The sequence below is a fragment of the Cydia splendana genome, chromosome 18 (assembly GCF_910591565.1).
Source record: "Cydia splendana chromosome 18, ilCydSple1.2, whole genome shotgun sequence".
Taxonomy (NCBI): Eukaryota; Metazoa; Arthropoda; class Insecta; order Lepidoptera; family Tortricidae; genus Cydia; species Cydia splendana.
Genome location: NC_085977.1, coordinates 7,875,907 through 7,896,894, shown reverse-complemented (window position 1 = coordinate 7,896,894; position 20,988 = coordinate 7,875,907). Strand labels below are relative to the sequence as shown.

The 20,988-nt window shown below is 41.0% G+C and overlaps 1 protein-coding gene and 1 non-coding gene across 3 annotated transcripts; one reads left to right on the top strand and one right to left on the bottom strand.

Moving 5' to 3' along the window:
- Positions 1 to 161: 161 nt before the first annotated feature.
- Positions 162 to 20,872, bottom strand: LOC134799487 (AT-rich interactive domain-containing protein 4B-like). 2 transcript variants are annotated; one of them, XM_063771895.1, is made up of 26 exons: positions 20,709 to 20,872; positions 20,285 to 20,329; positions 20,013 to 20,123; positions 19,255 to 19,411; positions 18,402 to 18,567; positions 17,682 to 17,891; positions 17,303 to 17,465; positions 16,877 to 17,014; positions 16,609 to 16,736; positions 15,762 to 15,924; positions 15,387 to 15,538; positions 13,418 to 13,686; positions 12,449 to 12,530; positions 11,324 to 11,440; positions 10,045 to 10,156; positions 9,251 to 9,397; positions 9,094 to 9,136; positions 8,855 to 8,950; positions 6,340 to 8,770; positions 5,887 to 6,035; positions 4,717 to 4,902; positions 4,307 to 4,436; positions 3,878 to 3,981; positions 3,242 to 3,382; positions 1,465 to 1,605; positions 162 to 1,014 (listed from the first exon to the last, which is right to left on the bottom strand). In XM_063771895.1, the coding sequence occupies exons 2-26, from the start codon at positions 20,285 to 20,287 to the stop codon at positions 983 to 985; spliced, it is 5,571 nt and encodes a 1,856-aa protein (XP_063627965.1). In that variant the 5' UTR covers positions 20,288 to 20,329; positions 20,709 to 20,872; the 3' UTR covers positions 162 to 982. The 2 variants fall into 2 exon arrangements, with proteins under 2 accessions (XP_063627965.1, XP_063627967.1); XM_063771897.1 differs by having other exon boundaries at positions 15,387 to 15,529.
- Trnaa-ggc (transfer RNA alanine (anticodon GGC)) lies at positions 19,748 to 19,819 on the top strand. Its single transcript has one exon. It is a non-coding gene; the product is annotated as a tRNA-Ala (tRNA).
- Positions 20,873 to 20,988: the final 116 nt, after the last annotated feature.

Sequence of the window (20,988 nt, the reverse complement as noted above, 5' to 3'; positions counted from 1 at the left end):
AATTCATCCCTATGTACTATAAAACTAGGTCCAAATTAAAAATAAGAGTTTTTATGGTTCTGAAAGCCTCTGATATACGTGGTGAAAGTCACTTTGGACACTTAGCCTCGCTGTGTGTTGTTTGTATAGACACTATAGACAGGCGAAATGAAAATCTGATATCAATAAAACTGTCTATATTCAAATAAACGACATAATAAATCGAAGAAATATTATAAACTTTAGATAAAAATGTGTCAAATACATTTATCCCATATTCCGATCGATCAGTCTTCAAATATAATAAATAACGTATTTCTTTCATATTTATTATATGACATTGAGTCCATGTATATATTTATGAAAGCAATATTCTGTTCTGATTCCGCATAATTAACAATAACAATATTGCTAAATATGTACTTATTCCCACATACCCATTGAACTATTATTAACCGGCACAAAGAACCAGTATTATGCGCCATGAGTTGCTGTCGTTTTCATAACAAACAAAAGAAGCGGAGCGTGAATCTCGCGACCTAAACGCGTAAGCGCCATGAATTTTACCGCGCTTACGACGTTTTGGTCGCGTGGTACAGGTTGCGATTGCGACAATTTTATTGCTTAGTATTGCTTCTCTATAGTAATAGTAACTCAATGCACATACCTGTAGAAAATATAGAGAAAATAATTCGAGGTAACATTTGCGAAACTATCAATTACATATACATACAATTACAATACTTCGGCATCAAACCATGCGTTCAAGCCTTTAAATTCTACAGACGAAACATGTACAATAAATTATGATTTAGAAAAGATGAAAATTCATACAACGAGGTTGTAAGATAGGCATAATAACAATACAGATTCTACATGCTAATGTTCTAGCTTCTTTTCAACGTATCGTAACGCGAAGGAGGCCAGGTCGCGTGCACTTCATTCTAAAACGAATGAACTGTGGTGGCGCCGGCGGCTGAGATCAGGGGCCCTACTGCCTTCATCATGAGCAAGCGGCCTTCGCTGCCTTCACGGCTGAAACAAAATAACAACTATTAGAAATCGCGTTAAAACTTACGAAATGGTAGTAATTTAAGCTAAAACATCAGGCATTTCATACAGTTGATCATAAGTCCGCTCGCTATGTATTCAGCGTAGAAAGATCATTTATTTTACGTTCAGACAGTGAATTGTTTCTCTATTGCTGTTGCTATGCTACGCATGAAGTCAAAGTAATAGTAGAGGAGCCACGCTTGTCCTTCAGGCCCTTGCGACCGGTATACGGTGCGGCGCACACGCATATGTTGCTTCAGTTCGTAGTATAATTGCTGTGCCGGAAAGTGACCAAAATAGCGAGCTTTTCCGCATGGATAAAAATCGGAAGTTTCTCACATTTTTGTATGGGGAACGAATTTTAGCATTTCCAAAATGGAAATTTCGTTTATTACTTGTGACACAACCTTTTCGTAATTAAGAAATATTCACCTTCTCTCTCCTTGCGGCGCAGCTTCTTCCGACGGCGGTCGATGGCGGCGAGCTCGGCCTTCACCGAGTGGTACGCCTTACGCAGGTCCGCGAGTCGCGTCGTCAGCACGTTGATGCGGGTCTGGCAGTCCCATGATGGGTCTAAAACAAACACAATATTTTAATAATAATAAATTGAATGCATAAGCAAAAATACTCGACGGTCTGCTGGACACAGTTCTTAATAAGTACCTGAAAATACAGGATGCGCAGTTCGGTTTTCGAGCTGGGCTATCCACCGAAAGTGCTATTCTGTGTCTAAAGCACACTGTCGGGTATTATACGGAAAGGAAGACTCCAGTATTTGCCTGTTTCCTCGATTTGTCAAAAGCATTTGATCGCGTTAATTATGACATTTTGTGGCAAAAGCTAAAGGAGACAGGCACACCGGTAGTATACACAAATATACTGAGATACTGGTACCAAAATCAACTGAACCAGGTGAGATGGGCGGATAGTATGTCTGCAGAGTATAAGCTTGAGTGTGGTGTGAGGCAAGGAGGGCTTACGTCTCCTAAGCTTTTTAACCTCTATGTAAATAAACTGATAGACGAACTGAGTAGCACATATACAGGCTGCTATATACATGGTGTTTGTGCCAATAATCTTAGTTATGCAGACGATATTATGGTGCTGCTCAGTCTGTCTATCAGTGCCCTTAGGAAACTGCTTGCGGTTTGTGAGACGTATGCGGAGACACATGGATTGCAGTACAACCCAAAGAAAAGTCAGGTGCTAATGTTCAAGGCTGGTAGTTACACGCCAAGCTCTGTACCCCCGGTTGTACTGCATGGAACCACACTGTTGTGGATAAAGTGAAATATCTAGGGCATATCATAACGCAAGACCTTAATGATGACCTAGATATAGAGCGGGAGCGCAGGGCATTGGCTGTAAGGTCTAACATGCTCGCCCGCAGGTTTGCTCGATGCTCAAGAGAGGTAAAAATGGTGCTTTTTAAAGCTTTCAATCAATCATTTTACTCGAGCAGCCTGTGGGTGAAGTATACGAAAAAAGCCTTAAATGCCCTGCGCGTGCAATATAATAATGCACTCAGAATGTTGTTGGGGCTGCCCACATGGTGTAGCGCATCGCGCATGTTCGCCGAGGCCCATACAGACGATTTCCATGCGGTTATGCGAAAGAGAATCGTCTCGATGATGGGTCGGCTTAGGAGCAGTACCAACAGCATTCTGGATGTCATTGCAGAAAGGCCTGAGAATCCTATACTGGCGCATTGGATTCGCCAAGTTATAGGCTTTCTTAAATTTAGAAAATAGATTAGGTTATAGTTATTAGGTCATATACTAGGTGTAAAAATTAACATTAGTTCCTAAGTTATACTAACAAATATGGATGCAAATCTGAAATAAATATTTTCAATTCAATAAGGAGGCAAAATGTGTACAATTTATGTGATATTTCGGTGCGACATAATCGTAATAGAGTGCCTCTGTATGGTGACTGCGAGACTTGGAAAACCTGTCCGTGGGCTGTGGGAGTACTTATAGTCCAAAGTGAGGATCGGTCCCAGTGTCTTCCCTAAAGGCCAAGCTAAACTTAGGAGTTAAGCTTGGAGAGCCACTTGCAGCATTCTCTAACCCACGGTTAACCGATTAAATCTGGAGTTACCATGGTTACCGGTACAATTTGACACCGGGTTAACGCTGTAAATTAGTGGAATGGTGCAAGTAGGCCTAAATGTGTCTCGATCTCCCTGTAACCACGGGTGACTCACCGAGCTCGATGAAGAAGTTGTACTTGAGGTCGGGCGGGTGGTCGCCGCGCGCCTCGTCCGTGTCGCGGCGCGCGCGCCGGCGGCCCCGCCCCGCCCCGCCCGCGCACGACGACTCCGATGCCTTACGTGACCGTGTGCCTGCTGCAATAACAAACACCCGGGATTACACGTAGTACCGAGCGCATTATAAATCGTTAGCTTCAGGAATTTAAAAAACTACAACAATATCGGTTGATTTAAATATGATGATGATGTATTACAGGCGTCCGGCTTTTAAACTACTTTGGGAAGAGCTGCAACTTGTCTACCTCAAAAAATCATATTCACCTCGCAAGGTCCAGTTTGCGACCCGCTGACGTAGCGTCAAACATTTATACTCATGCGTAAAGATCGGTTTTCCTAGGAGCGCGGTGACGTCATATAGCGGCCGTCTCCATACTAAATAATACGGCTAAATATGGATGTCGTAATATTTGTATGGAGACGGCCGCTGTATGACGGCACCGCTATCCTAGGAAAACAGAGCTTAAGTAAAGTTTTGTAACGTCTAAATCGAGACATGTAACTAAAAGGAGTATAGAAACACGGCGCTGTTCGAGCAAAAACACTTTGAAAGCGATGACACGATTTGCTTACCATGAGATTTGTCAATGTCCATGGCAGAGGCGTCATTCTCACGCCTGTCGTCTTCGTCTTCTTTTCGTTCCATCGGACTGTCTCGCTCCGAAATGCGCCGTTCTCTGTAATAATTTAAAGTTACATATTTTTGCAAGAACACTAACACAAGACAAGAAAAATAAGTTGAATGGCAAAATTTAATCCTCAGCGTATATCATATATTTAGTTCATCGTTTTCACCCAAGCATTGTAAATCCCTTATCAATTTCCTTGACTTCTTATCTTTTTGCTACTTTTACTCCATACTTCGCTCGTATCCCTCAACAACTTTCTGCAGCGATAAGTGACGCGAGACGTGACAACTTCTCTCAGAAGACCTCGCTGCTGATCATCCCTGCTGTTCCAAAGTAAGTCTCCGAAGTAAGGTTTGGCGAGGGTGAGACTGACCTCATGGGCGACATGTCGAGGCTGCTGTCGGGCGTGGTGGGCGGCGTGTTGTCGAGCAGCGCGCGGCGCCCCCAGGCGGCGGGCGCGCCCGCCACCGGCGAGCGCGCCGAGCCTGCGCGCCGTTCTTCTGCTACAATAACAAATTATCACAATAAATATGGCTCCGGATAAAAATTACACATACTATGAACAGATCGGCGTGGTGAAAGAGGCGGCCGTCGAGGCTCATAATAGTCATAATAATTCAAACGAGTGGGGTAGATAATGCTCTAGATACTGAATTTGTAAGGTGAGAACCAGCAATTCCCGGATCCGGGAGCGATTTTGTACAGGAAACTAGTATAGAGAATCAAGTTGTTTCTTGCTTCAATTTCCTCCCTCGGCTCTTTCCTCGTGGGCCCTCGAGTTACCTTTGTTAGCGTGTTGCGGCGCGCAGGCGAAGGGCATGTGCAGGTCGGGGCGCGGCGGCGGCTCGGCGTCGGGCGCGGGCGAGCCGGGGATGGTCTCCTCGCACAGCAGCAGCGACAGGTTGCTGTCCTCCTCCGCCGCCACGCCAGCCGGGCCGCGCGCGCTGCCCGCCACTACCACGCGGGCACCTGACAAATTATAGTGTCATGTACAACATTACAATAGTTATTTTCACCTCAGCAGCTCGAACAAGGGTACTTTGCTTCTTAAAAACAGTGAGCAAAATGAGATTTTGCTCACTGAGTCATTTTGTCTCACTCAGTGAGCAAAATAGCATTTTGCTCACTGAGTGTGTCTCAGTCAGTGAGCAAAATGCGATTTTGCTCACTGAGTGAGACAATATGACATTCAAGTGACCTTTATAGTCAAATGTCATTTCAACATGCGGGGTCTAATACAAGTTCGATATACTTGGGTTCTATTATCTCTGTCCCTCTAGGTAACTATTGTACAACAAGAGATCAAAGTTTGATATTTCTTCGAGTGCTTATTTTGAGTCCCGTGCAAGCGAAAGATTCTATAATATATTCACGAGCGTAGCGAGTGAATCTAATTTAGAATCTTGAGCGTAGTAAGGGATTCAAAAGCGCACGAGATGTAAATAACTTTGATCTCGTGTAGTACACAAAAATTTTCACCCTAAGCAGTGAGAACATACCTAGAGGGACAGAGATAATAGAACCCAAGTATATCGAACTTGTATTAGACCCCGCATGTTGAAATGACATTTGACTATAAAGGTCACTTGAATGTCATTTTGTCTCACTCAGTGAGCAAAATCGCATTTTGTCTCACTCAGTGAGCAAAATCGCATTTTGTCTGAGTGTGTGTGTGTGTTTTTAAGAAGCAAAGTACCCTTGTTCGAGCTGCTGAGGTGAAAACTATTTTACGGCCAGCAGGTCCAAAACTAGGTGAGACCAAGCGGTGACTATTAAGACCACTTGTCACATTTGAGGTTTCACAAAACGAACAACTAAAATGATAGTTCCATTTAGTAGTAGACTACCTAATCGTACTATCATTTGAATAAAAACAGTGATTTTAAGCATGTGGGATATTAAAACTGAGTTTATGAGTGCCGGTATTCGTGATTGTACTACACGTATACTGACTGTGCTTGCGCTCGTTCTTGCAGGCGTCCTCCAGCATGAGCAGCGTCTCGCCGGCGCTCCACTCGCCGGGCGACTTGCCCGCGTGCAGCGCGCTGCGGGCCGCGTCCGTGCCGCTCCACTCCTCTACTGTCAGCTTGTCTATTATTAACCTGTGGAAACAATTATTCATCAAACAAGTGGATTGTTAATCCGCCCGAAGGCTACGCATCAGATATATCAAATAGATTGACGACTTACAAAGCATAGAAGCGCACACTGAATCTTGCTCAACCCGAAGGGATATTGCCAATTTACGAGCGCTTTCGATCAATGCTACGTTTAATTCCGACAGTAGGTATCAACAGTTATGAATTATTACGATCTGAATCCGAGTGTTTCTTATTACAAACATTTTACAGACTACTTGCATTACCTGTGAATGGAAGGATGAAACTAAAATATTGTGATATTTACCTTCTATCAGAATCATCTGAATCACTGGACTCGCTTCTATCCTCCGCCGGGAAAGGCGGCAAAGGAATGCTGGCCGCGGCAGCCTGGCTCGAATTAATCTGGCTAGACAGCTTCTGTATAGTGTCACTTAGCACCTTATTGTTCTTGCCCGGGGTAGGCATGGGCAGATCCGCTACACTCTTTCGTCGCTCCAGGATATTTAAAGGACTCAATAACCTGGGCGGCGAGGGTTCCTTCGCCTTGACTTTCTTGATATCTGCCAGGTCACGTTTCGCATCGGTAAAGTTAGAAGGCTCACCGAAAATGGAATCCGTGACTGTTGGACTGATTTTCTTCAATGGCTCTTTAGTTAAAGGCTTTGTGTCCTGTTTGGGAGTTTTAGTTTCTAGCGGTATGGGTGATTGTTTGCCTTCCGGTTTGTTAGTTTTGAGAAGGTCGGTTTTAGGTGTAAGCGCGCGCGGTTTATCTTTGTCTATTTTGTCTTCAACTGGTGGTGGAGACATGGACAACCGTTTAGCGCTGTTGATAGCTTTAAGTAGTTTGTCGGCTATCTTAGGGCCCTCGGACTGTACGAGGAAGGCGGGTGGCGGTTCAGGAATAACGTCGATTCGCGCCGGACTATCCGGCTCCGATTTGTCTTCTTCAGTATCTATCAGAGGACTTGATGGGGGTTCTAGTTTAGGAGGATTTGGTTCAGGATCCAAACTCTTCAAAGGCTCGATTTTAACTTTGAGCACTTCCTTTACTTCCTTGGGTTTCGACGTGCTGTCGATGGGATCCTTTGTTTTTGAACAACTCTCTTTGGGATCCCTTGTGATTTTGAAAATACTTTCTTTCGGATCCTTATTGACTTTAATAATGTTTTCTTTGGGTTTGAAAACACTTTCAGTAGTATCTTTTGGTTTGAAAATACTTTCTTTTGGATCTTTATCTTTTGGTTTAGGGATTGTTTCTTGTGTATCTTTTGATTTGGGCACACTCTCTTTCGGATCCTTGGGTTTAGGTGTACTTTCCTTTGGATCTTTGGATTTTAAAGCGTTGTCCTTCGGATCTTTTGCTTTAACAGGAGTTTCTTTAGTATCTTTAGGTTTGAAAATACTGTCTTTTGTGTCTTTTGATTTCTGTACAGTTTCACTGGATTCTTTAACTTCCGCCTCTTTAATTTCTTTAACTTTAATTGTACTTTCTTTCGTTTCCTTAACTTTAATGGGCTCTTTTTCTTTCGTTTCCTTTGTTTTAGAGATATTTTGTTTTGGTTCCTTGTTGATTTTAAATACATTGTCCTTCGGCTCATCACTTGGAAGTGGGATAGAATCCAAATCAATCATTGGTGTTTCCTCCTTTACGGTCTCTTCCTTCGAATCTGGAGTGCTGTCACTCGTGGACTCCGAAGGTGTGCTTGGAATGGGTATGTCTTTCATTTGAATTAACGGGAATACAAGCGGCGGAGGTGTGTTCGCAGGCTCTGGAATACTTTCTAGAAGCTCTAGTTCTTTTTCTGGATTTCCCAGCATGCTTAAAATATTGTTCTCAGTTTTTGAATCTTCAACTTGTTCAGATTCGTTAGATGATTCTTTAACTGGTTCTGGAGATTTTGGTGACTCTGAAGTTGGCACCGAGCTGGAGCTTGGTTCTCCTAATTCTTCTTTAATAGCTATATCCTCAGGTTCGTCCTCAGACGATTGTTCATCATCAGCTCTGCTATCCGGCGAATCATCGATTAGTTCCCGAAGTTTCGAGACCTTGCTTTTCTTCGAGTAAGTTTCTTGATTCTTTGCAGGTATGAAGCCTTCGAAGCGAAGTCCTGAACTGCCGTCGCCAGGGAAGGAATCTTCGTCTAAAGAAAATAAACCATCCTTGGAATCTTCCTCAGGGCTCTGTCGGCCAGGCGCGTTACTCGTGGATCCAAAATCTCTGAAAGGCGACAGAGACGGCGAACGTAAAGGAGTCGTTCGGGTCTTCAATGGATCTTCGGAAATTTCTTCGCTCAGTGATTTAGACAACGTTGAAGTGTATTTGCTAGGTGAAATATCATCAAAGATCCTATGAGTTCGTTTCTTCTTCTCATCATGCAGTTCCAGTTCAAACGGTTCCGGTTCCTTGAACTCGTAAACATCTTCATCTTTAGGTTGTTTCTCTGGCGGAGCTGGTTCAGGGGCAGAGGCGGCGGCTTGTGGTGGGCTGGAAGCTTCCTTCTCCACCACTTCCTGCTTTATCGGTTCTTCAGTTTCCTGCTTGACTGTGTGAAGTCCTTTAAGTTCTGATCGTATTTCGTTGAGGTCGTAGTCCCGACCTTGGTGAGTGGAAGAGCTGGGGCGTGGTTTCTTGGCAGGGGAAACAGCAGTGGGCGTGGAAACTGTCCTGATTGGCCTTTTGCGAGGTTTGCTAGAACTACTGCTGTCGCTGGACTTAGCGTCTTTAGACCTGGGTGCTACGAAAAAAGAGTTTGAGGTTAGTCATGTGTACAACATCATGGTTTTCTGCAATTTAAAGCAATTCATTTTATAATACAAACGTTTTATATTGGACTTGTCGTCAGGTTTCTTAGGAGGTCGTTTCACGTTGTCGTCGCTATCTGAATCGCTATCCGAATCAGAGCGAGCCGATGATTCTGCAAGAAATACTCAGATTTAGGATAAAAATAATAATAATATTAGCCTATTTACGTCCCACTACTGGCCCAATGCATCAATCAAAAATAAAATACAATTTAACTATATAAACTTTGAATTTATGCATCATTGTTAATATTACCTTCTGTCCTCTTTGATCTGACCCGTCTGCTGTTACTTATGCTCTGAAATAAACAAAAACATAGTACGTTTTCAACATCAACAAATCATTGTAATTAAACTTGAAAAGTGTATCTCGTAGCCAGAAAACTAGCTTCACGATGTGAAATTAAACTAACCTTCTTATTTCGCATCTCATGCTGCGTCACATTGAGCGCTATCCTCTGAGGCTTAATCCACTCGTCGTATCTCGTGTTCCACCCTGTATAATGTACCCGCAGCATCCCCTCCGACGAGATCTCGATCACTTTCGCCTCGTACGTCACCTGAGATACAACATCGTTAGACACATGCTAGCTCTCAAAGTTTATACTTTGAGAAACTTAAACGAACAAAACGAAAACCGATTGACCCGAGATAAATGCAGGAATTCGCTTTGCAGGCAGTCAGCGTCGAAAACATTTTAACATGCATGGTTTGACAAAGAGTGGGAATTTTAGAAAATGACTGTAGTTAACAAATCCGTTTCGGCTGCCATCGCAACTATGCTTTACAAGCAGTTATGGTGGAAGAATTTTCCTTCTCTTTAATAACAACTTTAAAAAAGCAAGTTGTTTTTTTTTTTAATAAATGTTGCATTGCAACAAAACAGTAAACTACAAACTAACATTACTAAATAAATGCCTTCGAAGCTGACTATACGAAAATGTAATAAAGATGTTAGGAATTGGATCACAAATTCTATTTTCGGTAATAGACGTTTTTGTCACTTTCTCACATCATTAGTTAGGGCATCAAAAGTTGGTAATTAAATGTGTATTAAGTTTTTTTGGACAAAATATTATAATGTACGAGCATAACCATACATTGAACAAATTATGTGTTATAACCCAGTCTCAATGTTAAAGTTGTTAGTAGGACAAGTTAGAATTCATCTCGGAGTCATGGCCAACATAAATGTATAATTATTTACCTTCGGTTTCATTACCTTTGATTCCGACTGCGTGGGTCCGTAGTACACCTTTAGCTTGTCACCCACTTGAGCTTTCACGTTGCCTGCACGAGGCGGCTCGTTTGTTGATGGTCTGGTGAAAAAGAGCCAAGTTAAATATGTAAGTCAAAACAACACACAAATTTCATTTGTAGATGTCTTGCTCTTTTTGCAATCACAAACTTTTTTTTATACTTACGAGAATTTCTTAGGCGTTATTTTCTTTTCAGAATTGTTATGGACCTTCAGCTAGTTTAATGGTGCTGTACTGTGATTTATTAGGGAGACTGATTTTAGCCTCAACTTAATACGATCTCACAGCAAGCAAATGAATCTTAGGCATAAAGGGAATGCAATAACCGGCCAAACTTCATAACCGGTTTCGGTTATGCCCGAAAAATAACCGAATATCGGTTATAATCGGTTACGGTTATTTTAGCCGAAAAAATATAAATTTACATAGAAGTAATAAAAAAATACAAAAATCTTTGTTTTAGTAACTACAGTATTAGGGAATGTGAGTAAAAGTCTTGGTTTTTTAATAAAACACACCAAATACAGTAAAAGTAAAATATGACCTTGAACGTGATACAATATTCAATAAAAATATTTCATAAATAAGGGAAGTAAATTTGGTATATTTTTGTTATTAAAGTCCACGAATGACAAAAATTATAGTCACAGGCGTCACAGCCAAAAATGGCAGGATTTTGTAGTCATTTGATGATAAAAACATACAATTTAAGTCATAAATAAATAACCGAAAATAACCGTAACCGGTTATTCGAGTTTCCAATATTCGATTATGAAATTTTGTCAAAATATTCGGTTATAACCGAATATTTCGGTTACGGTTATAACCGATTTGCATTCCCTAGGCATAAACTCTGCCCCCCACGGAACAGTCTGTCTAAGTTAACTATGCAGCGAGAAAATCTGGCATCGCCACTTTAACCGTCAATTTTGATATGGATTTAACGTTACCACCACGGGCGCAACTATCCGCCGATCACGAACCGCTAGTCTTAGAGGATATAACCAAACGGAGTAGCCATTAACAGGCGTTCCCCTCTGTCGAAAATAGGCGGCCAATCAGCGGACTGACATTTATCTGATATGGCTATTTTTACGTTACGTATACATTTGACGTGCCCCTCCCCCGCAAAAATCGGCAGACTATTTTGTACCGAAAATTACAGACATGGCGTCTCCGTTTGGTTATATCTAAGGATATAGTAGAATGTGTTTTGTGTGAACTCACTCGGTAGTTTTGCGCTTCCTCGGTCGCTTGCTGCTGTTAGACGCGATGGTGTTTCCGCTGCTCGCCGAGTTAGCGCTCTGGCTGCGGCGGCTCTGCATTTTCTTTGTTGGCCCACATCTGTGAAAAACAATTGTTATACCATGTGTTTGTTTATATCCCAAATACGGGTGCGTAACGGTCCATATAACAACTTTTGATATATTTTTAGTCGATATAAGATAAGATTGAGGGATATAATGCACTTTTGCTATAACAATACATGGTATATTCTTAGAGAGTCTAACTATCGCCAAGTATAATGAACTAGTAATATAACAACTTCTAATGTAACATTAACAGCGTATAACGTATATGTGATATAATTATGTTCGATATAACGCTCAGTTGGCATAATGTAGTACTGGTATAATTTAAGACGACGAGCGAAGCGAGGAGGAGTGTTAGGTAGAACTGCGACCCTACAGCGCGCGAGCCGAGCGAGCGAAGCGCGGCAGCGGCCGGCGAAGCGCCTGAACCGACTATTTTATTACTTTACTTTTTTTAGGAATAAGTAATGGAAATCCTCGACACGTTTCGCTTCTCTCTGCAATCTCAACGAGTTTAGAAAGAAAACAATAGTCACAACACACACAAACCTCAACTTATTTTTATACATTAGAATACATTATACCATAAATACTTATAACACATATTCATTATATCCAGTAAACGTTATATCGAATAGCTTTTATATCGATTAAGCATTATACCCCATGAAAATAGTTATTTTGTTGTTATATCAAAAGTTCATTATACCGGTTAAGTGATTTATTGTTATACGGATCATTACACACCCAGTTTGTTTGCTCATATTTGTCACAACTAATCTGTGTCTGTCTTTTTCATACAAATTGTTATAAAAGCATGATAATTTTCTTCTTTGTTAGGGGCTACTCTAGGCGCTTAAACCTTTGAATCACTGCGTTAATTCCTGATATTTTGCGATAAAATGTAGCTTAGGTTCCAAATAATAGCTATGCTAATGAATAAAATGAGCACGGATTTATATTTACCTCGCAAGGCAAACGCTATGTAGGTTGATTTAGGGTTAATATTGGTATAAATGATCAAGTAGTAAGAACATACCTCGAGGCTCGGCCAGAACTATCACTGTCGGTGGACGCATGCGGGCGCCGTGACGCGCGGGGCGTGACAACGCTTGTGCTTTCTACAAAACAGAAGATAGAAAAGCCATAACCTTTTAGGTATACTTATTTCATAACTTCATAAGATGTGTGAAATGTGTCTAAGACAAATTCGTACCTACTTAAAATTTTGAAAGATGCTGTAAATAGCGCTGTACGGCTTCGTACATTATGCGGTAACTCTGGTTATGAAAAGTTTACGTTTGACAATTCAGTTACCACAAAACATGGCGCCGTACAACGCTATTTTTACAAGCTTTTATTTAGTTTCACCTGACCGTTGTCTGTAATCAAATCTTGCAAGTTAAATTTGATCCACTTCCCGGTTTCCGATTGAGCTGAAATTTTGCATACATACGTAAGTCGGGTGACAATGCAATATTATGGTGTCATCGAGCTGATCTGATGATGGAGACCAGAGGTGGCCATAGGAACTCTGTGATAAAACAACGAAACCTAATTGTGTTTGGGGTTTTAGAATTGTCTCGATGAGTATTAATTGCCTGTGGAAAAAAAAAGTACAGTCTGCGATAAAAGCTTGTACCAAAAATGAAATTTTTGCCAAAAACTTATTTCAACTCTTTTTTTGATGTTCCCTACTAAAATTTGTTCATGGGACACTTGTGGGATGACTTTGGTCTTGCTAATCGACTAAATGAGTTTTTCTCAGAGACTGTTTCCCGTAGATAGCTAAAATTGAACAGTTATAGCAATTACCACCACTATCATATTAAATACCTAAGTCAAACTCGCTTATTTCCTATTTTAGGGGAATATTTAGGGGGTTGAGGGGTAAGCTGAAATAATTTTTAAATTTTCATAGACTAACACTTATGTTAAAATCAATAATATCTCTTTAGTTTGTTGTGATCAGTCGTAACAAGTATACAATGAACATGTCCATTCATACCTTTTGACAAAATGGGTCGTCGTTTAGGCGTCCGCTTCTCAAGCGCCTCCGTCTTGACGGGCAGCGCGCGGTTGCGCGACTGCGAACGCGGTTTGACAACAATCTTCTCCTCGCTCGTCGTTGTTGTCGTTGACGTTGTGCTTTTGTTATCCTTGTCCTTCTCTTTCTCTTTGTCCTTTTCTTTTTCCTTGTCTTTCTCTTTTTCCTTGTCTTTCTCTTTTTCCTTATCTTTCTCTTTTTCCTTGTCTTTCTCTTTTTCCTTTTCCACCCTAGACAGATAAAAACGGGTTAAGGCTCATTCACGGGCGCGACGACGACGCGAACTCCCATGCGAATTTAATTGCATTGAGGACTATTGATGTTATATCCAATTCAGTCGACTGATAAAATACTGAAATGTAATGAAATTCGCATGCGAGTTCTCGTACCGTCTAATTGAGCCTTTAGGTTAATGACACAAGGCTTCATCAATTTGACGAACTTGTGAGAGTTGTGAGGCAAGACTATGCGAGGCAACTGAAAAATGTAAAAACAAGTTCCTTTATTTTTTTATGTCGAGTCGAGTACGAATACACCGATCGTGGCTCGGGCTTGCCTCGCGCGGCAATTACGTCGCAAAGCGGCTCGTTCTGCTTCTGTGTGAACCATACTTGCCTTTAAAGTACCTATACGTAAATTGTCGTTTTCAAGCAAAAGGTACCACATTGTCGCTTGCCATACGGATGCTCTGACAGGTTATTCATATAAAGAAAGATACAAGCAAATTTCGTCCTTATTAGGGCGGTTCAAAAAACATTTTTTTTTATTTTCCGACGGGGCACCCCCTTATTTTGTTACACTTATTATGCTGATAAAATACACCAAGTTTCGTAATTTTATCTCAACTACAAGGGGGTGATCAACCACTTTGAAAATTTTATATGTTGTATGAAAACAAAAAAAAAAACAAGTATTTATTATTCAGAATTTTATTTCAGGATCTGTTTTCACATTATTTGCACATGTGATTTATAAGTTTTTAAGTAGAAAAACATTTTTATTTCTATTTTTTATAATTTTTCAAAAGTATGATTTTTAGAATTTCACCTTAAAAAATCATAAAAAATAGAAATAAAAATGGTTTTTCACCAAATAACTTTTAAATCACACTTTCCAATAATGTGAAAACTACTACTTACATAAAACTCAAAAAAATAATAACTTGATTTTTTTGGATTTCATACAACTTTGAAAATTTTTCAGTGTTTGAGCACCCCCTTGATGTAGTTGAGATAAGATTACAAAACTTGGCATATTTAGTCAACAGAACAAGTGTAAAAACCGGGCAAGTGCGAGTCGTACTCGCGCACGAAGGGTTCCGTACCATAATTCAAAAAAAAACTAAAAAAAAAAGCAAAAAAAAAAACGGTCACCCATCCAAGTACTGACCACTCTCGACGTTGCTTAACTTTGGTCAAAAATCACGTTTGTTGTATGGGAGCCCCTTTTAAATCTTTATTTTATTCTGTTTTTAGTATTTGTTGTTATAGCGGCAACAGAAATACATCATCTGTGAAAATTTCAACTGTCTAGCTATCACGGTTCGTGAGATACAGCCTGGTGACAGACAGACGGACGGACGGACAGACGGAAGGACGGACGGACGGACGGACGGACGGACGGACGGACGGACAGCGGAGTCTTAGTAATAGGGTCCCGTTTAGGGAATGCAAATCGGTTATTTTTTGTATGGAAATAACCGCGGTTTCGGTTAATAACCGATAATTTCCATACAAAAAATAACCGAAAATAACCGATTTGCATTCCCTAGTCCCGTTTTACCCTTTGGGTACGGAACCCTAAAAATGAGAGGGTGCCGCTTCTTCTAGCTAGAGTTTGAATTTTTCCCATACAAACGTGAACCACCCTAGTCCTTATGGTAAGCGACAATATGGTATTTTTTGCTGGAGAACGTCACAATTAGACTTACTTAGGAGCAGTGGTGATAAGCGGCTGGTTATCCGCGCTGTCTTCTTCATCGCTTCCCCGGATTTTCTCCTTGGGTTTCTCAACTTTCTCCAATTTCTCTTCCTTCTCACTTTTGTCCGTTTCGCTCTTGTCCGAGTCCTTGTCCTTTGTGCGCTGTAACGATGTAGCATGTACTGGCCATAATCAGTATCAGCCCACTTTAAACGTAAGTGTTTTTAAAGTGGGCCAATATAAGTAAACCACAAATTTAAAGGAAACTAAAATTAAGTAATATATGTATATCGTTAGTTAAAAACTTTACACCTTTTTCCAGAGTTTTTTTTAAATGTGTTTAGCATGTGAGTACTGAGAATACGTCAGACGGCGTCAACATTACCTGAGTGTTGGTGGGCGTGGAGCAGGCGGAGGAGGAGGTGGGCGGCTGCTTGTCGCGGTCGCGGATGAGCGAGCGGCCGGCGGGCGGCGTGCGCGCGCCGCGCGGGTGCGCCACCAGCGTCACGCCCAGCTTGCGGTAGAAGTCCTCGAAGCTGTGCAGGAACCTGCCGAGAGAGGTAGCTGTTAGCTAGAGGTCTCAGGTTAACCCTGTATACAATAAATAATATAGGACATTCTTACACAGACTGACTAAAGGTGCCCACTGATTACCAGTCCGCCGGACGATATCGGCCTGTCAGTTAAAAGCAACATTTGACAGCTCGTAACAACTGACAAGCTGATATCGTCCGGCGAACTGGTAATCTGTGGGCCCCTTTAGTCCCACAGTAAGCTCAAGAAGGCTTGTGTTGTGGATACTCAGACAACGATATTTATAATATATAAATAGGTACTTAAATACATAGAAAAAAACCATGACTCAGGAACAAATATCTGTATGCAGCAGTATAGTGTCATAATATGTGCCATAACAGCAACTTTTCTATAAAACGTGATATAGTACAGGATCTGCCCTGAAATAGCCCTGAAAGTAAGGATATTAAAGAAGTTTTAAGCAATACATTACTAACACTTGCCAATCTTGCCATACTCTCATTCCAGTCCTGATTGATGTTATTTAAAATAAAATAAATCGATAAATAAATTTGACACTTGCACATAATTGACATAATAAACCCAACAGAAGGTCTAAAACTTGTCCACAAATATAATCTTGGCTGTAAATGCTTGCCCTCCATGGTGGTGTTTTTTTGTCTGTGATGGGAAAAATAAAAATCGAAATATCTTACTTCTTATATGCCTGCTTGCATAAATTTGTGATGCTAGTTGTGACTGGATGGAAACCCATCTTGTCAGCTATAGTCTTCCACTGATTCTGATTCGTCACCCTATTATAGCCTCCCAGTTTTTGCACCACCTACAAAAAAACGCATCTATAAGTTTGCGATGCATTCTACTTGCCTCGTAAGGCAATGCTGTAAGAACGCAAGGAATTGTTTATAAATAATTTGACACATTGTAAATATTAACGAATAATTAAAAAGTTGTTCAACTTACTCTGAACAATCTGTAGAGATCAATATCCCTGTTGGCAATAGTGGGGTTTCTGTTAAGCGGCGTGCCACGATCATCCATAAATTTGTACAGTTGAGCCACAAAGTGGTCTTTCTCTTCACGAGGCTCGTCATCGGAGCTCTAAAACAAAAATACAATCATTATCATATCGACTTCTCGTATGCTTATATATCGTAAATCTACATATAACATAAATATGCATTAATGTTTTAAGGGAGCGTCCTCTGCGAGGCAATTTGGTAGGTCCGAAACGTCTGAACGAAGATACTAGTTTTGCGCGTACGAACATGTTACACGGCTCGTTTAAATAACGAGGTGCGTTCTCAGTGCGAAGGCAGGTACCGTTGTTGAATACATTCAGTGCGAGGCAACTCCTTCGCACCGAATGAGACTGTCTAGACTACTTACGTCGTCGGAGGTATTACGCGGCTCATTGAACAGCGCCGCGCGGTCCCAGTGCGGTGGTAGCGTGCCGTTATTAAGAAACTGCAGCGCCGCCTCCACGCCGCCCCATTCTAGCGGCGCGCTGCCTTTGCGGAACTCCCGGGCTTCCTTCTTTGGAACTGTGTAACTACAAACATAACAATCCTTTAATATTTTTGGGTTACATTTCTGAGATTACTAAAATTTTCAAGATTTTATGTCAAAAAAAATGAAGAAGCTTTGTTATACTAACATGAATTATATTTATTGAGTGTTTCGTGAACACACAAAATCATAGTGGAGGATGATTGTTTGAAGTGTAACATCTCATTCGGGCAATGCGATAGATATGATCGTGACTCACTATCGGCCGTCCTTGAAGGAGCGCACCAGGTAGTCCTCCTTGACCTTGATGGCGGGCGAGGGCGCGACGACGAGCGCGGGGAAGGCGGGCTGCTGCGGGCGCCGCCGCTCCGCGCCCCCCGCCGCCTCCACCAGCACCACGCGCCCCACGTGCGGCTCGCTGTCCGCCGGCATGCGCCGCGTGCTCACTTCCCCTTCGCTCTCATCCGACCTGATGGGGACGATTCACTTTTATTAATGAATAGCTCCATTTACGGACTACGGACATATTTTAAAAGGTTAAAATGGTTAAAAGGCCTTCAGTAATTATGCAGGTCTTCATGGAACAAGACGCCTTGCGAGGAAATTGCCGCGGGAAGTAGTTGTCTGTGGAAAGGTGCCCCGGCCGACGTAAACGCCCGTATGACTACTATGCCTCGGGCGAGGCACTTCGTCACAGACCGAGCTGCTTTACGCGGCAATTTCCTTACTAGGCGGGTCTTTCGGGGACTTGCATGATCAGCCGTGTACGAATCGATAAAGTCGCCTCGCGAGAAAATGTTTGTTCAATCTATACCCTTTGCTGAACATAGTATGTGGTCATTTGTAGCCTCGGAATTCAACCTATTTTCAAGTAATTAATCCCAAATACGTCCGAAACTTCACGACCTCAAATTTCAAACCCCAAGGCCCAAACTTAAAAGAATGGGGAAAAGTTTAAATAAAAAGCAAAAAAACTTACGCAGCTCTTCCCCTCCTCCCGCGCCGTCCCGCTATGACAGGCGTAGAAAAATGTTCTGGATGTGTGAGAGGCAACTGGTCCAATGTCTCACTCTCGTTGAAGTGCCTTCCGCTCTTTAGGCATAGTGCTGATCGCCGCAAGGTCGTGATGTCGCCATCGTCAAACACTGATAAAAAAAGTATTGAACGGTTAATTTAGTTGTTAATTTGAGCGATTTGTGAGTGGGATGTATTCGGGATGGGGTGGGAGGCGATAACCCAAACTGCCCAGGACCAGAGTCAGAAAGTCATATGTAAAATTACCTATAACATGTTTCATGAAAAGTATACTGAAAATATTCCTCAAAATCATTCACCAAGTATATAAAAGCACAATGCATAAGTTTCCTTCATTCACTCTTTAGCATTTAAATGTTGACTCACAATGATTTATGTAAGGGACCTTTAACCTCCACTCACCCACAAACTGTGTATAGCAAGACAAAGGCAATTTGTTTTGTCTGAAAAAGATTCACTACAATGGAATAGACCCTTTAAAATTCTCTGGACCTGCATAAAAATGTATGCAGGGGTGCTAAGCTAATAGTTTTAAAATAGAAATAGTTTATTTGTGGCAAATAATTAACAGATTAAAAAAATAGAGGAACAAAAAACACAAACTTACACATAACATTACAATGCATATCATTACATAACATAACAAGTAATATTAGCCATGAAATGGTCCCAACTCGGCATGGTGTTAGCCTGGATGGGCCAACGCTGGTTTTCCGTCGGGGCCATGGATGAGTGATGCACAGAAAGTACACAGTTTTGCTGACTGTACCAACATTGGTACATTTTGAAAAACTTACCAACAGTGTACTGGCTGCAATCCTGAATCTTGGTGATGACCGCCTCCACAGCATCTTTCTTAGGGTCCTGCTTGACTTCCACTGTGCTACCAACACGCAGGGTTCCTTTTATGACATCATCATTCACTGTTATGTTGCCTCCAGCCTTAAGTGTGACCTGCAAATTGGTTTGGGTTTAACAAAGGTCTTGCAAAATAGTAGCAATAGTAAGAATGTGAAATTAAAGTTAAGAAGAGGGAACAACTAATGGCAGAAGCAGTAGGAAGTGTTATATGAAAGTTGTTGTAATGTGCTGTAAACACTCATGGAAACATTAAGAAGTTACCACTTTTATACACAGGACAGGAGGTCTGCCTGGTCATTCTATAAATTGCAAATACAGATGTCAATCACAATGAAAAACAAAAATGAACAGGTTGTGAACCTTAGAATGCAGATGTTGCTAGTAATGTTGTCACAGTTGCAATGACAAAATTTGCGTTGATTGACGCATGGTTAGCTGGTGGAACTGGCAACACATTGGACTGGCAATCCAAGGATGTGGGTTCGAGTCCCACGTTGGCCAGAGTTGATCATTGTTGATTTTTTCATTGTGATTTCATTCTGTATTTGCAATTTATAAATTGTTGTACGGAGTAGGTCTTATAATATATAAAAGAAATTTTATACGAACTAGTAGTTTTTGTCATAAGTCATAAAGTGAAAATATTGTATTCAATAATGCTTTTCCTACTATTTAGTTAACACTTACTACTTACCTTGCATTTTATACTTCTTGCCACTTTCTTAATTTTTGCTTCACAGAAAGCACCCTTGTACTTGGCACTGACATCAGTGCCCACTGGCAGGAATGGAGGTTCATCCACCTGCTGTAATGCAACATAATGTCATAAAAACAATATGCTATACAAAGAAACCCAAAATCAATATGTCAACAAGAACCATTTAAGACATTTAACATTGATTTTACTATAATATACATACAAATGAACACTCAGTTTTATAGTATTGGTAGTAGGATTATACTAACCATATTAGCTATGTTGAAATTCAGTATTTATCTTGAAACAAGGCCCTGAAAGAAGACACAAAACAGTTCAGTAATTGTTCAAGAGACAAACAATAGAATTCGATTTCCATCACTAATTCAGTATTATTACAACCGATAAGGAATGCAATACGAGAAAAGCATACCTATAAATCATAACAGTATATTGTAAAACAAAGTGGCACTGCTAGGACGCCAAGCCTAAAGTGGCGTACGTGACCATAGGTTATAGCAGGGTAAACTAGGTTCCCATTTTTGAGAACATGCTAAACTGTGAACGTGACCGTCAGTTCTCTGAGGCAATAAAACCTAAATCTATAGAAACTGCGATTTAGAGCAAGAACTACAAGTTATACGACACACTTATATAGATTGCGCGGCAAACAAATGCAATGAAAGAACAGACCTGGCAAATAGAATATATTAGTATAATTTCATGAACACTTGCATCAACTCCCGGTTAACACGTAATACGAGTCCATTTTACATTAAAATGATTTAAATTTAGTAAAATCAATCAAACGAACACCATTTTCGTTTCACTTTTTTGACAATAAGACCGTAATGTTGCTATATTGATACGAGTTAATAAATATCGCGATAAAATGTTGCCTTTAATAAAAAATAAAGAGCTCTGTAGAAGTTTCTTGAATTTTCTAAGATTCTAATGTATATTTTACTGCATC